Source organism: Chiroxiphia lanceolata, chromosome Z (genome assembly GCF_009829145.1).
Source record: "Chiroxiphia lanceolata isolate bChiLan1 chromosome Z, bChiLan1.pri, whole genome shotgun sequence".
NCBI classification, from domain to species: domain Eukaryota; kingdom Metazoa; phylum Chordata; class Aves; order Passeriformes; family Pipridae; genus Chiroxiphia; species Chiroxiphia lanceolata.
This window is the reverse complement of record NC_045671.1, coordinates 55,871,081-55,888,329: the sequence shown is the minus strand read 5'-3', so window position 1 is coordinate 55,888,329 and position 17,249 is coordinate 55,871,081. Positions and strand designations below refer to the sequence as shown.

Sequence of the window (17,249 nt, the reverse complement as noted above, 5' to 3'; positions counted from 1 at the left end):
CAGTATTATTTCAATTGGGTATTTGTCAATGGGCTATAGTTTAATTTGTCTGTTTGGACTTTTTTTTTAAAGCAACAAAACTCTCCAACATGTGCCTTTTTAAGTAGCAAAATATTTTCATTACTCTGAAGTTGCTAAGGGGCTGCTGAAGTTTTCCAACATGACTGAGGAGAATTTTAAAGCAAACTGAACTTGTGGCCCACAGAACTAAAAGCCAGTAACAGTAATCTTTAGAATAACTAGGTCACATGTTGTGAATATTGAGAAGACGACCGTGTGCTTATAAAAGTATGGTATGATACTAAATCTTATTCATCTAGTTCATAACACTCGCATCAGTTCAGTCAAATCAGACTCCAGTGACATCACTAATGTGAGCACAACTGAAAATAAATCCTAAAATCCCTTCTGAAAATTCAAATCTTGGTACAAAATAGAGTGCTTCTAATCATAAAATGGTTTGGGTTGGAAGGAACCTTAAAGATCGTCCAGTTTCAACGCCCCTGCCATGGGTATTGATACCTTTCACTAGACCAGGTAACTCAGAGCCACAATCTGGCCAGGCCTTGAACACTTCCAGGCATGAGGCATCCACAGCTTCTCTGGGCAAACTGTTTCAGTGCCTCACCACCCTCAAAATAAAGAATTTCTACATAATATCTAATCTAAACCTACTCTGTTTAAAGTCACTACCCTTTGTTCTATCACTACGTGTCCTTGTAAAAAGTTCTCCAGCTCTCTTGTAGGCAGACCCCTTATGGGGTGGACCCCTCCTGGTACTGGTGGTGCTGAAGGACTTGATTAACATGGACACCCCTGTTCTTGATTGTCAGTAGCTTCCTATGGCACAGAATGCTGGTTTAGACTTGCATAGCTAAGAACTGACATCCAGGTCTCCTGACTTTAGGTCCACACTCAAAGACTCACTCCAGGGTAATTTAAGTGCATCTATAGTTACTTTCCTTCCCAAACAGTTTGATTAATTTAAGGACACACTGAAGCAGTGTAATTGACTTAAATTTTGTGAGATTTTTAAAAACTGCATAAAGGAAACAGATCGCCAATAACTTCTTACTGACTCATTTTTTACAGGTACCACAGAAAACAGTCTTCCATTAGGCAGAAGCCTAATAAACTATTTCAGATAAAGTAGGACAGTTACAGCAATACAGAAATTAGTTTCATGCTCCACTGGTATATAGAGCCACCCATTTGATTTTCAAATAATTTAATCCTTATTTTGAGAGGCCATTTATTTCAAAATTATCTGATATTTGTTATAACTTCAATGTTATCACATTATATGCACATGAGATTATGCTTTTCATAGCCTGAAAAAAACTGACATGCTTATCAATAAAGCTTTTTCTATCTATTTCTACCAAATATGGTGTATTTGTAAGAGCATGGATCAGCTTACACACAGCCACTACTCATGGAATTAAATTCAGCTTCACGACTACATCAGTGCTGGAGTGCTCCCTAATTAAAAGGCCACTTTAATTCACGGTCTGAAGTCAATATTGACAATTTAAGATTGCAAAGTCTAAACTACTATTTTAGTGTGAAGACTGAGTAACTAACACAGTGGGAGACTGCATAACAGAGGGATGAAAACCCAGCCTTCAGTCCATTCTTGAAGAAGTAGATTTATGATTGCTGGAGGAATAAGGAACTACACTTTAATAGCTCCAGTGTGAGCCAAAACTATCAGATGCTTTAAAAATGAAGCCTGACAAACTCAAAAAGGGCACTCTATGAGGTACCTGCTTGCAGTAATGGGGAAACTTAACAATTCAGTGTCTCTGCCCATATGTACTTAAGCAAGATACCTTTGGTGTCCCCAAAGACAATTACAGAGAGAAATTAAATCCAATTCTAACAAATGAAATCAGAATTTTGTCTTTTTATCTGGGATATTAACTCAATTAATTTCAGTTATTTTTCCCTCTAATTTGAGAGGGATAGTTCAACTTTATAAAGATTAAATATTTACTGTAATAATTGAAAGAGCTGTTTATGTAATTTAAGACATCCATACTATCATCATTGAAACTGTTATGAACAGTGAAGTAGGAGATAAGAGTATATGAAAGACATCTTCAGGAAATCTTTGTCTCATATTACTGGAGTAGTATATAACACACTGACACAAAACATTTAAGAATGTTTTCCAACCAACAAAATATTTGGAGGAAATGAATAATCTATAACATAAGAAATTTTCTAGTGCAGCTCTTTCACTTACAATACATTTATTTCAGTTTTCTAACAAATAACATAGAGGAAAATTAGTATGGACACCCTTTCACTCAGTTTAATTCTTGAAAGAGTAACTGCCATAGTTCCTCCACTGAAGGCAAAGTATTCCTCAATTCATTGTAGAAAAAGAAGATCAGAATACTCACATTTGAAGTTTGGGGATCTTCTCCATCTTTCAATAATTAATTAGACAAAATGTACTAAGCTGAAGTTGAATACGTGAATACTTTTCATTTAAAGAAAGTATTGCAACATGTATATTTGCTTTTAAAATATTAACTGTCAGTTTTGTATGAATGGGAAAGGACTAAATGTGCATTATACTTTAAAAAAAAACTAGCCTACAATGCACTACTCTAACTTCACACCTGTGTTATCACGCCAGCATAAAACTAGAGGAAACTATTAACTCTGCTTTCTAAAATTTTCAGCCAAAGATGCCATTTCTGCTTTTTATCAGCACACTCAGCACTCCAGAATCAAAAATCAAAATTAGATATGAAAATGTCAATTTTGCCTGCTGTGATAATGAAAATAATTTAGGAATAATTTAAGATGGATGACAAAACATTCCTGGATTTGAACTCCTTCAAAAACTCTCCCCAGTTACTTAAAAAAAGAACATTTCTCAGAGGACACAGCAGCAGGATGAAGCCAAAAGTGTACTCAATATAGAAAATAAATATTAAAACAGAAAAAAAGGGGCAAATTTTTAAGAGACAGCAATGATTGACAGGCACAATTTGCCAATCATCACAGCTAGGGTCTTCACCACAGAAATAATCTGTAATCAGAAGAAGAATGTTTCCTTTAAAATAAGCCCCAGATCAAACACCATGGGAAACTCAAGCACTGAGGACATGGGAGATGACTGCATAAACACATTGATTCCTATTCTCTGTTGTTGCTACCAAATTCAGTTGAACTAAGGCAGTCTGAATATCTTTGAAGGAAGTTCTGGATGTTGTAGCTTCTTTCTAGTAGGTCTCACTGTAACAACTGATCCATGGGTGAGGAGGTCTGCAGAAAAACAGCTGGATTTTCACATTGGTTGCATAAAATCTCTGACTACAGTCCTTTACCGTTTTCTTATTAGCAATTGAAAAACGTGATGGTATACAGCAGTTAAAAATCTGCTCCTCTACTGCACAAACATATTCAACTTCAATACAATTCAGTATCCCCTTTTCATAATGGATTACCAAGACATTTTGTAGTTTCAGTGAAAAGTACTTTTCAATGGTACGTTTAAAATCCTCATAAGACTCATATCTTATCTGTAGATATGAATCACAAATTGAAGGACCAGCATCTTCAGCTGAAAATAGTAGGCAAATCTTCAAATTACTTGGAGCAGGCACCACAAAAATGGTATGTAACTATCAATAAAACCTTACACACAACCACTCATTCATAGAACAAATTCAGGATAACAGACTGGGGTTTTTAACTACAAGTCTGTAGTTAAAGACAGTCAGAAAACACGCGCAGCCAAGTTTCAGCTACAGTGACTCCTACTACATTTTAAGACTGGACTTTGAAATTTTAATGATAGTCATAAGAAAATAAGAATCCCTGGATGGATCTTATCACTGGATGGATCTTATCTATCTGAACAAACTATTGGAATGCAGTGTCAAATCAGGTTCTGCACTAATCTTGCAGATACTGCAAGACCATCAGCAAACAGGCAAACAAAACAAAAAAGCAACTGAGAACTATATTTTTCACCAGTAAACAAGAATAACTAGAAATAGAGCAAGTTGTAACATAAAGGCAAGGAAAGGGTTGGATTGGGTTAGGCAGACAGACAGTGAATTTACAGAATCCTGTAAAAACACTGATCAAATAGAACATAATTCCCAAGGGGGGAAAAAATAAAATCTGAAAGTTTAAAAAAAAAAAGAAAAAGAAAAAAGAACTATTGATGTAGCTTTGCATCTCAGCCTCAAAAGAAGCACTGTTAAGATCAAGGGACTGAAGGTAGGTTGGGCCAAAGACTTAATTGAGTGATTAAACCAAGTAATAGGGATAGAGGCACTGAATGTGAAGAAATCTTCACTAATGTGAAGATACACATTATGTTTGCTGTGAAACCCTCGGATTTCTCAGCACAACTTTTCCTAGTGATATCAGTAATTTTAGGAGGCAGGAAATAAAAAATTAAAATTAAGAGCAGTAAGCATTTTAACTTTGTAAACTGGGATTTTCAGCTTACACTTAGTGCTAGAAAAGGCAACAGGAGCAAGCCAAAGAGCAAGTACCACAGTTACCTCTCAGAGAAGATATTAAGAGCATATTAAAAATAATTAAAAAAAAGAGTGAGATTTTAATCTACAAGGAAAACATGCACTAATTAGGTACCTAAATCCACCTTAATTGATGAATACGTAAAGCCAACTAGATGCTTCATCCAAGATCACCTCTCTCCTGGAGGGGTAATTTCCTCTGAATTCCCATTTTTGTCTTCAAGGATAAAATCCTTTTCCCTTGAGCAAACCTTACTTAGCACTTATGCCAAGAAAAGTGATATTTTCAGACATCTTTGCTCAATATTCAAAGCAAAACCACTCATCTCTTAATCTTTGGGTTTAAAAAAAGAAAAAGACAGACACCAAAAAGTACCAATGTACTTCAAAAGGGAGGAAACAAAAGAAATAATATGACATGAAATTGGTAGAGCAAGACTAGTGCTACACAGCAACTTCAAAAGAATTTTCCCTCAGTGAAGTTACTGCAAGTTTTCATCTTAAATGGATTTTTACTGATAAGCAGCTACTTTGAAAGCAAGTAGAAAGAGACTGTATAACAAACATTACAAACAGCCTTCAAGTTTCCTCAACCCCAGTATTTCAGGATTCCCTTTGTGGAAAGGTAAATGTGGTGGTGCACTCCGTCTCTGGGAAATGTGTTGGCACAGAGCTGCGGTAAAAATGCACACTATGACCACTTTAATCAAGTCATAGCAGAAGAATATATAGCAAGGTGGGAAGGTTAGACAGATTTCAATTAGAGATAAGGCAGACATTTTCATCAAACATAAAAAAGATCCCAGAAATTACCTGTCATTTCAAGCCTTGAAATCACAACCAGACCCCTGTTCCAAAAGCTCTTTTACATACTGAGGTAAAATTATGCTTTATATTACACAGAAAGTTACACAAGACAAGCATGGTACTCTTTTGCAACTTTCAAAGATGCTATTTTGCATGTAGGAACAGAACAAAAGTTTCAGATGTTTTAAAACATTCTCAAAAACTTATTTCAGCCTTTTTCAAAAGACAGAAAAGGGCAAGGAGAGGAAGAAACTCATTAAAAATTCCTCAAGTAGTACCTAAAAACTGTAAACAATTAAAATTCCTACTTACAAAGCTGAGTGAAAGAATAAGACTCAGTTGTGCTGTAGCTGGCTACTAAAATAAATCTTAGCAGGTACAAAGCTGTGTCTTTAGTACATATTTCATCATTTGCATTGTCTTTGTGATGGCATCATATAATGTAAGTGGGTTCACAATTCATTGTGACAACGCCCATAGGTACAACACTATTTGTGACCTCTGCTTGTCACTGTAAGAATGACAGTGTTGATCAGACACAACAAGGAAACCAAGATTCTTTCTGTTTGAGCTGTATTCCTCCTATTTTGCATTATTCTGATATCTGAAAGCATTTTCTGCCACAACATGCACACACAGAATACATCAGTTCTCTTTGTTATAACCACCACAGTATGCAAGTGTTTCAGACTATTTCTGTAGATTTGCCAGCCTTTACCAAAGGGAATTTAGCATATTAACATTACATATACACCCATTAGCAAGAAGGCCAGTTTCTGAGAAAACCACTTTCAGAGTTTTTCCCATATGGCTTCAAACAGGCACTCAAGATACAGAATTGACAGCTCTGTCAAGAATTTTAGGTACATAATTTCACTAGTTGCATTCCCACGCATCATTATATTAAGAAATGCTGTCTGAAAGCTATTAAAAGCTTCTCCTGCTTGGCAACATAAGACTTTCATCTTTTTCATGACACATATTTTAAGGATACCCTGAATAGTTTCCCAAAACAAGAAAGGTATGAGGCATTTAGTTGGATTTGCCTTTAAAACAGAGATTTGCACAGAATACAAAAAAAACATACAGAGAACATAATATAAGGGGAGGGGGAAGTGGAGAAAAACAACAGAATTGATGAAAAATTGCCGTAAGAATTCAGAGTGAACCCTACTAAAAGTCAATCTCTTCTATGCAGAGAGGAGAAAATACATTGCAATCTGATCAATGTGTTCTCATTTCTAAACTGATATATTACTTAAAAACTCAATCAGATTGATATTGGACTATTATCACTTGCCTGTCATTATAGAGGCCAAATTAAGAACGTGTTCAAAGGAAAAAAATAATAAAAATTCCGTCATTCTGATTGACTGGCACTGCATTATACAGTAGAAATAATATCATACAGGGACTGCCATATGAATAAGGATTCAATGAACCAATTAACACAGCAGAATATACATAATTAATAACCCTGTGCAGCTGAAGACTGCCAATAGCTCAGTGAAGAAAAATGAAAAGATGAAGTGAGAAAACTAATAGTATTAAACTGTTGAATTTTTGGTTAACTCTACAGTTTTTATTCAATCTTCGAGTAAAAAATATCCCTATTTATTAAGCAGTGTGCACAAAAAAGACCTACATTCAAAAAAGAACAGTTTTTCTCAAACAATTAGTGTCCAACATGCCACAGAAAACTTCAACTAATCAGGACTCTAGGAAATACCTGTTCTGTTGGTCCAACAAACTCAATTTGATTTGCCATCCTAATGAAGGGATCAACCAGCACATTACCACCTACATCCCTTGCACAGAACTGACATACCCCGAACTCAGAATACTGGTTTTTAACAACCTTTACTATATAGGCAAAAAAAGAATCTGGTTTAAGAGAAATAACATATCCATACAGGCAAATTATCTGTAAGAAATCACTTCTCATAATAACTAGTGGTCTTGAGTCCAAACCTGAGCACAGGTTCCAATGTTTGCTCAGTGTGTAAACCATACCCCTGATAAAAAAAAAACTGTCTGCCATTTTTTATTATCTTAAAACAGAAAGGTTACTGCCTGGTCCTTCTTCTGTACACTACAGAAAATAGGCTTAGTGCCAGCATTTCAATACTTTCAAAATGGACAACTTGTAAGTACCAGGTGTCAGAAGAGACTCAGGATTATTTTGCCACATGGATTTTATTTTGCCACATGAGAAAATTCCAAGATCTTTCTTAGTTACTTCATAAGCTCTGTCTTGTACACAGTTTCCCTGCACATCCTCACATGTTGGAACAGAACTATGAAGACCTCAGTAACACTAATCATGACCTTTATTCTACACTTGGACCCACATGAGCAATCCCATGGACACATCCATTAAAGCTGCTTAAAAGAAAATTCATAGTTGCTAAGTGTACAGAGAAGCACATGGTAAGAGAAAGTACCAAAGAATCACATAAACTGAGTTCTAAATTCATATGTAGTTCTCCGCACCACCTGAACAGGTCAGTAAAAGTCCCTACCAAATATGCTAGTGATAACCAGAAAGCCTGTATGTATTTTTAAAAGAATATGAAAGTGAAAAAAACCCCAACAACCAGTATTCATAGACTCGTAGAATGGTTTGGATTAGAAAGGACCTTTGAAATGTATCTAGTCCAACTTCCCTGTCATGGGCTGGAACATCTTTTAGTAGACCACATTGATCAATGCTCCATCCAACCTGACTTTGAACACTTCCAATGATGGGGCAACCTCTCTGAGCAGCCTGCTCCATTGTCTCACCCCCATCACCCCCTTCCTTATATCCAGTCTAAATCCATCCTCCTTCAGTTTAAAACTGCTGCCCCTTGTCCTGTCACTACATGCCCCAGTAAAAAGTCTCTCTCCATCTCTCCTGTAAGCCCCCTTTTGATTCTTGTAGCCCCTTTAGAGTACTGAATGGCTACAATAATGTCTCTCTGGAGCCTTCTCTTCTCCAAGCTGAACAATCCCAACTCTCTCAGTCTGTCTTCATAGCAAAGGTGTTCCTGCCCTTGTATGACTTTAATGGCCCTCCTGTGGACCTGTTCCAAGATGTCCATCTCTATCTTCTGCTGGAGGCCCCACAGCTGGATTTAACACTCCAGGTGAGAGGAGCAGAGAGGCAGAATCACCTCCCTCAACCTGCTGGCCACATTTCTTTTTATACAGCCCAGGATACAGTTGGATTTCTGGGCTGCAAGTCCACATAGTTGGCTCACATCAGAATTTTCATCCACCAGCACCTCCAAGTTGTTTTTCTGCAGGGCTGCTCTCAATACATTCATCTCCCCAGTCTGTGTTGATACCAGGGGATGCTCTGACCCGGGAGCAGGACCTTGCACTTGGCATTAAGAACCTCATGAAGTTTACACGGGCCCTCCCCTCAAGCTTCTCAAGGTCCCTTTGGATGACACCCCTTCCCTCTACCTTACCAACTTCACCATTTAACTTGATGTGATCCACAGTACTGTGGCCAGTGACACAGTCTCACTAGTCTCAACATGACCTTAAGTCATGTTGGTCCCTCTCTCTGAAGGAGACGTTTATTATGAAGTCACCACAAAAAGTATTAATATTCCAATAAGTCTATTTCATACCCTATTCACATTATTTTCTTCCAAAATACAGCAGAAGTACGTCAGAGACAGATAACGTGAAGGATTAGAAGGAGGGAACTTCCATGGAATGAGAGTGAGAAATCTCACACTATGTTGTTTGAAATAAAAAACACACTCTTGTTTAGTATTTCTCACAATGACAAAAGAGATACACATTAAAATCAAAAGATAATGGATATACCGGTTTTAAAAAACATCAGTTTTCCCTCAACTGGTAGAAAATCAGAAATCAGGCAAGTACATGGACTGAAACCTCCAGGTTCAGTAAGTAAGGCTGAGAAACAATCATCTTTGAGGGTGCAAGACAGCTTCTAAGTCATAATGTGAGGCATAAATTTCCATCAAAGAGGTTAACTGGAGGATTCCACCCCTATGCTTTCATCTAAGGTGCTGAAGACAGGGCATCCATCAAATAGATTTTCTGATCCAGTTCCATAACTCCCATATTCCTGGAATCTGAATCACATACCAAACTACAAGGTACATTTGACCAAAAAAAGCCTCATTATGAATCCAATATCAACCATCCACAGAGCATGAATAAATCAGTCTTAAAAAAACCATGCAAACAAGTAAAAGAAATTCAAACATCCCTACCACGCATCAATCTTCAAGTTTCCTAAGGAAAGCAAATGTCATTCCTACCTTCAAGGGTAAGAAGTAAGACCCCAGGAACTAAAGGTCAGTCAGCCTCACCTCAGTCTTTGGCAAGATGATTGAACAACTATTCCTTTTCTATGTTACTAACAAAATCATAAACTAACAAAATTAATCTTATCCCAACAACATATATAGCAATGATAAAAATAAATAAAGAAAAAGCGAGTCAGTGTTCCACAATTCTTTCCAAATATTTGATCTTGGCTGCCACTTATGTGTTCTATACACAATTCCTTATGCATTTGAAGGCTTATTATGAATCAACAAAAGGATGTTATTATACCCTCTCATAGATGTAGACATCTATGCTAAAGATACAATGAGACTTCATAGCATGTAGCAAGTTTTAACTGGTAATAGGCACACAGGAAGCAAGATTATCATGCCACCATAGAAAAGTATCTCAAAATTGTAAGAAGTATCTCACAAAATTCACCATCCAACAAGCTCACAAAATTAAAGATGGCGGGTGCTCAGATGCAAGTAATGAGAATCAACAGGCTGATGAGCTAAACCACCACAAGTGTTCATGACTGCATTTTACCCTTGCCCTATTGAAGGCCTGTTCACAAACACCTCCAAAGGGTGAGTTGGTTGCACTACTTTGCATTGCTAATAAGTATGCTGGCTTCTCACAAACTTTGTATCTTAGTTTAAACTCCTTGCTTAAAACCAAACCAATACAATTTTATTCTCTCTCAGGAAAAACAAACAAAACAAAACAAACAAAAAAAAAACACACCACCAAAACAAACAAACAAAAACATTACCTTCTGAGGGGTCAAAACCCTCTGCCTGAACTTTTCAATCGTATCTTGACCTGCCGCCGCCCATGCAGTAGCAAATGCTTCAGCTTTGTCTTGATCCAGGTGAATGCTCTGTAGCTGCTGTTGCAATGACGCAGGCTTCAAATTATGATAGACTGCCTGTTAAGAGGAAAAATAACTGCTGTTGTTGAGCACTGGTCTACAAGTCACTCCAGATATGTTCTACCATGGATGGCCACCATGTTCACACAAGATTTTTACCAGCAACTCTACTGGGGGACTACAAGCATCCTGTTGTTCTTAACCCTCTAACTGAGAAGGCAGAAAAGCATAACTATCTTAAAATGCAACATTACAAATAACTCTTCTCAAGACAGACAAACTATGAAAAAACACACATACAAGCAAAATCTGAGTATTTGTACAGATTTCTACTGTGCATAATACCAAAGCAGTGATCACTGAAAAAAACCTGGGCTTTGAAGCCAATTGTGACCAAGAAAAAAGGATAACTTTTCCAAATTCACACTATTCAAGTAAGCCTGAACTACGAAAAGATAAGAAGAGTTCGCCAAAACTGAAGGAGTCAGATATTACCTCTCTATTAGCATCATTTTTTTGTGTTTCGCACGGTGCATAGTATGCTGGTCTCCCCTTTCAAAACAGGACTCTGTCACCACCAGGTCAGGGAAAAAAAAGAAACAACACATGTGGCAAAGACCATACAGAAGTCCTTTTATCTCTAATGTGTCCATAGACCAAAGGGCTGCTAAAAAAGTTATGCCCTGACAGAACAAGTAGCTCTAAAAGCACAGCTATCAGCAAGAACACATACATATGTTCGCATACATGCAGTCCATCTGGGACTCCTTTTTTTTTTAAATGAAAAAGAAGCAAGTCCTAGAGGAGAATAACTGCTTTTTCTGTTCATCTTCAATGATTATAATATAAATTAAGCAGTCTGATGAAATAATGACTAGGCAATAAACAGACAAGTCTGATGTTTGGCTGAGACGAAAATTCAAAATTTTAGTCTGGAGGTGATCTCAGGTTTCATTTTCACTTTTTTAGTCAGTAGGAGCCATAGGGAGGACTGTTTGCTTTCCTTCTAAAGCAGTGGAATGTGTCAACTAAGTGTAGTGATCATAAACTGACATGTGTAAGAAAGGACCAGATTCAAATCCCACAACAGACCATCCCTATGTGCTCCCCTGGCACAGACTATAGTTTCTATAATTACAGGAAATGGATGGAAAACATCATGGGTGTGACAATTTTTAAGACAGTTAACATATTTATCACATAATACAATGGCTTCCCAACCTTAGTAGAGGTAGACTGCAGAATTAGAAAACCTTCCCTGTTTACAAGGTATTTAGCCCTACATCATGCAGTCATCCACTCCTCCAAACGCTCGAGCTGCATGAGGTGTGCCTGTTCACCTCAGTACTGGCCTGCTTCTGGGCATCAAAGTTTTCCATAACTGAATCTTAAGGCAACTTAAGCAGTGATCAGTAATGTTATGTAGTATTTTCCTTACAAGAAAATGGCTGACTTATTTACAGTGAATAAGAGGGAAAACTATATCTCATAATTACCATCACTTCTCTTGGAGTCATGCAAGACCTCCCTTCTACCAATAACATCTACATTAGCTGGAAAATCAATCCACAAAGGCAATTAGTCCCATCCAAATCAGGACAGCATGAAAACAAAAGCAGTAAAATCATGAACCCAACACATATATAATATACTACAGGTATATGTTTCCACTAATTAATTTTTAACTTGACTTTTATATTTTCAAAATCTATTGTGGGATAGAAAAATACATTTATCAATGCACAAGGATGAAAACCAAATACCTGTTCTAAAATGAAGGATATAGTTTCAAGAACCAGATGAAGATCCTGCTTTTCCAATGAAAAAGCTATTTGAAGTTTTTCTTCCTCCTCTTCACTGAAGGTACTTTCAGCCTGAAGCACAAAAACGTTTAGTCACAATATTTCATTTTAGGACCAAGAACTTACTTGTTTAAATAAAAACATAGTGGCTGTCCAGTTGTTTCTAAATGGAAATAGCAAAGTAAAGTTCTTTTCCAACAGAAACATACAAGCGATTCCTCTCACTGAAAATCAAAATTAAAAGCCAACAGTACCACAGGATTACTTGAAATATAGCAGAAGAAAATGCTTTCTCTTTGCACCTGAGAGACACTAAAGAAATATTTTTCTTTCAATTATCAGATTCAACCACCTTTCATAAATAAAAATAAGACAAGTACTAAGTCCATTACCTAAGTCAGACCCCAGAGAAAACAGAAGGCAAAACTGCAATGAAGTTAGTTGTGTATGTTTCTTCCACTCTAGATATCCTTCTACAAACCACCCATGCTGTTATAAAGGAAAGAAAGGCCTAATGCATATTTATTTTTTAAGTCAGATTTGAGTCTACAAACTACTCTATTACTGGAGACTATTAAGAATGTACTGTACTTTTAAAATACAGCAGTTGTACTTATTATACGAGATAAAATTAAACAGTAATTTAAATGCAGATATTGCCTTCTTTTAAAATGTAATTACTAACAAATCTATAATAGAGACAACAAAACACCATATTTAGATCGCTTAGTAATGCAAAACTGCAAAGAAAACAAGAAAATCAATTCAGCTGTCAGAATAAAAAAATGAGGCAATTACAAATTTCAATGATTGCAACATACATAACAAGAGTATCACAATGGATACATTATTTGAATCATTAGCTGTTCGAGGGAAACACAGTGTCTGCTTTGTTAAGGAAAGTGAGTTCATTTAAAGTTTCCAGCAATTTAACCGGCTCTAAATACTTCAATACTTTAGAAAGGTCAGCTGAACTACTCAGGAGATTGAGTTGCTTAAATTACAAAGACCACGTCTCTCATGTAAATGTTGATTAAAACTGTGAAGAGCTACTAAAATGCTATGGAGTAGTAAAAAAGAACAAACCAATCAAAACAAAAAAAAAGAAGTTAGTGGCAGTTCGCAGTTACCGATGAGTTAGTATCCATGCAAAACAACCGATAAAACTCTGCAATAACAGCAACATCCAAGCTAGTAATTTTGATAGGAAAAAAACCTCAGCAATTGAATCAAATGAATCCTTATAGCCTCAGAATTATAACCTTTAATACATTCACATTTTTTTCCATGTTGCTCCTAACCTGTAATATTTTAACATTTAGTTTGCAGCATGTGTACAGAAAACAAATTCTATATTTCTTATTCTACTTTTTCTGGACACAAAACAAGGGAATAAACAAAATCTAACACTGAAAGACAACAAAACTGACAAAATATATTTCTGGTGTAAGATTTATCTTACAGTTTCTCCTGCAATATTTAGTGCAAAGTTTAGACCTAGTCTCCATTTGACATTTTGGCACTGTACAATGAAACTTACTACTGATTTATTTTATTATTTTTTTATTTATTGTGCAATTACAAATATCTTCTGTAAAGGTGACAAAAATATTCACTAAAAGTTCTGGGCTTTATTTTTAACCTCAGTTTCACAGGTGGCTTTGGTTGACGGATATACAGAAATGTAGAAAAATAAACAAAAATATGCATTTAGTGTTTCCCTCGTGATATACAATGTGGTATATGTAAAATTTTCCTTAGAAAGGATGTTCTTTGATGTTTGATCTTCGTATATTTTGAAGCCTAAACATTAAGAAAGAAGATTTAATCCGCAAAACAGAGAGCAGCTAACAAGCTCTAAGTGATGTCCAGGTGTTAGAAAAACAAATTACTTGCGTTTTTAAGGTTTAGGGTTCAAATGCTTCAGGGATCTCAGACCTAGGGGGAGGTTAACAAAGCTTGGGAAGCTTGGAAAGAACAAAGAATGCAGAATTTAGGGTCCACAAGGACATTTGGCAGAACTCCAAAGATAAGGAGGAAACTAACAAAGCCAACTCAGCAACTGTGCTGAATCCACTCAACTGGGTAAAAGGTAATTCTGGCAACGGGAGAGCGCAACCACGGACTCACAGCCACAGACCCAAGTGACCCACCGCTCCAAAAGAGAGAAACTGAGCATGTGGACTAATTAGCATGAGAAACGATGGAATCATTAACCAATAGAAGACACCATACGAAGTAATAAGACTACTATGTAACTTGCAGCAAAGGAACACTAATTCCTTTGTTTGCTAAAATGTATAAATAGTAATAAAGTTTTGGTAGTTGGTGTGCTTGATTTGTGAAATTCCACCAGGCACCCAGCCTTGCACAACTCTGAAATAAACAATCAATGTCTCTCTCGAGTGTGCAATTGTTGGCTTGCTGCATACTCGGTAACGAATCCGATTTTTGTGGACAACACTCGCGAGGGCAGGAGCGTGGTTTGTGCCAAAGGCCAAGGAATTCGCGTGTCCTGACAGCGCCCTGAGGCACCGGCGCCAGGAGGCCTCGGGTTATTAACGAGCACCACTCGCCCTCACGCCATTCACCTTCTGCCAGTAGTTACCGGCTCTTACTTAATCCATCTGAAATAGCTCTGAAAAATTAGTGATGAATGAAATCAAGACCTAAAATCCTCTAATCGAGGAAATATCAGGCTCCGCCCGCAGCCGCGCGGCCCCAGCGCCGCCGGGCCCGGCCCCGCTCCCGCCCCTCCCGGCGGGACACGGCCCCGCAGGCCCCCTGCGCCCCGCCAACCTTCAGGTGCAGCTTCTGGAGAAGGCGGGAGAGCAGCCGCGGGAATCGGCCGGAGTCCACGGCGTTGAGCAGCGACACGGCCCTGCGGATGCTGCGCGGAAGGACAGGGGGCGGTCAGAGGGGCCCTGTCCCCGGCGCGCCCCGGCACCGCGGCGGGACCTGCCCCGCCCTGCCCTGCCCTGCCCTGCCCTACCCCGCCCTGTCCCGCCCGGCCCGGGACAGCGCGGCCCAGGGGAACCACAGCGCGGCCCGGGGGAACCGCAGCGCCGGTACCTGTCGCTCTCCGGCACCACGGGCGCCGCCATGACTGCGGCGCGGGCCCGCCCCCGACGGCGGCCCGGCCGGGCCAAACGGCTCCGCTCCGCTCCTCTCGCAGAGAGGGCAGCGTGAACCCACGGAATCACAGAATCAGTTGGGTTGGAAAAGACCTCTGGGATCACCGAGTCCAACCTGTGACCGAGCACCACCTTGTCAACTAGAACATGGCACTAACTGCCACGTCCAGCTCCTTAAACACCTTCAGGGGTCTTGACTCCACCACCTACCTGGGCAGCCCATTCCAAAGTCTAGTCATCCTTTCTGTGGAGAAATTCCTCCTGGTGTCCAACCGAAATCTCCCCTGGTGCAGCTTGAGGCTCTGTCCTCTCGTCCTGTCCCTGGTTGCCTGTGGCCAGCTCCTGGCTGCACTTCCCACACGGCTCTGCAGGAGCTTCAAAGCTGGAAACCCTGTGGCTGAAATCCCACACTGGAAGGTTTTAGAGCCATGGTGTTTCCGCACCGACAAGTGTGGCCAGCGCTCATCCTTGAGTCACATCCTCGAGATCCACGCTGTGTGGAACTCCTCAGCCCCTTAAGCTCCACAGGGACGTTTTGTTCCTGTGTGGGAGTGCACAGACAGCCCCAAAACACCTGTCATCAACACAATTCTTTTCTTGTCATAGCAAGCTGCCACCTTGTCAGAAACAGAGTCCGTGGAACCTACAGCAGCTCTTCCCCAAATCATCTGTGCCCAGGTACGACGCCCAGAGTGCCACCCTGTCACATGCCATTTAACTACCCTTGTAAGGCACAGAACACACCGTGCCTTTTTTCAGTCCGAGTACAAGATTGTCAAGCCACATGAAGAGAACCATTAAGTTTAAAGCCCCAGGGGGAAGCAGCACTGGACTGTGTGTTTGTACTTCAAGGGTATTACCTCGAGTGGATGCAATGCCTGTGAGAACTGTAGTTTCCATCAGATTTGGCTGAAACTGAAAAACGTGTTCAAAGACAATGGGATGAGCACACAGAAGAACAGGCAGCATGGCTGTATAAACCTTGTTTTCCTAGGGAACTAACAAAAAGTTTTAATAATCCTGAAAGGCTTTTGAATGTGGCTGTGAAGGTTTATAAGGTGTGTCATGAAGGATTAGTTGTACAGTAATAAATTATGGTAGGCTCAAGAGGCAGGTGGAAAAGGTTGGAATTTTTTGAGTGTACTGTGAAGAAATGTTTTATAAACATATATGCTGAAATCTTGCCTGTGTTGAACTGAAGGGAATTTAGTCACTAGGGTCAGTTTCAATATCGCCAGGACATCTGAAAAGATAATGTCCGTTTAAGTACACTCAGCCTAAAAAAGCAATTTGGGGGGGGGGGCTAAGGGGGGGAAGTGACAAGCCTGGCTGTACTCCAACAGGAATTTTAAACTAGAGAATTCCTAGCTGAGACTTTAACAATATTTGTGCTATACCTCTTACCAGAAGTGGAGCTCACAATCACTTTTATGAATGGCAGTTACATTTTTCAAGCTATTGTTCTAGGACGAAACACAATTACATTCAACTATAACATCTGGTTTTCTGTACTCTTATAAAACATGAAAAAACACAATATTCTTGCAAGAAATTTACTTGGCTGGAAAAGAGAAATGAGTGTTTTGCTCCACACTGAAAAAAAATAATGTAAGTTCTTGTTCTAGGAAATCTCCCCTGAGAATAGAATTTTTTACAGTTTGTTCAGGCAAAATGGCCAAGGACAGCTGGAAGTCTAGACATATGCTTACTTATTTTGTAAAGTTCCAGCTGATACAGGTATTGGATGCGCCACTCAGGTTTGCTGCCAATTCTCTGGTTTTATAACCTGGACCTATTTTTGCTGCATCAAACGAATATTCAAAAT

The 17,249-nt window shown here is 38.8% G+C and overlaps 1 protein-coding gene across 1 annotated transcript in view; it reads right to left on the bottom strand.

Annotated features, from left to right (window-relative positions):
- The window catches only part of COMMD10 (COMM domain containing 10), a 108,179-nt gene extending 92,752 nt beyond the window's left edge, over positions 1-15,427 (bottom strand). The window contains exons 1-4 of the mRNA XM_032676109.1: positions 15,363-15,427; positions 15,090-15,180; positions 12,252-12,362; positions 10,390-10,545 (exon numbers count right to left, since the gene is read on the bottom strand). Coding sequence (XP_032532000.1) covers positions 10,390-10,545; positions 12,252-12,362; positions 15,090-15,180; positions 15,363-15,394 — 390 coding nt within the window. The 5' untranslated portion in view covers positions 15,395-15,427. The remainder of the gene's footprint in view (positions 1-10,389; positions 10,546-12,251; positions 12,363-15,089; positions 15,181-15,362) is intronic.
- Between the last annotated feature and the right edge of the window lie 1,822 nt (positions 15,428-17,249).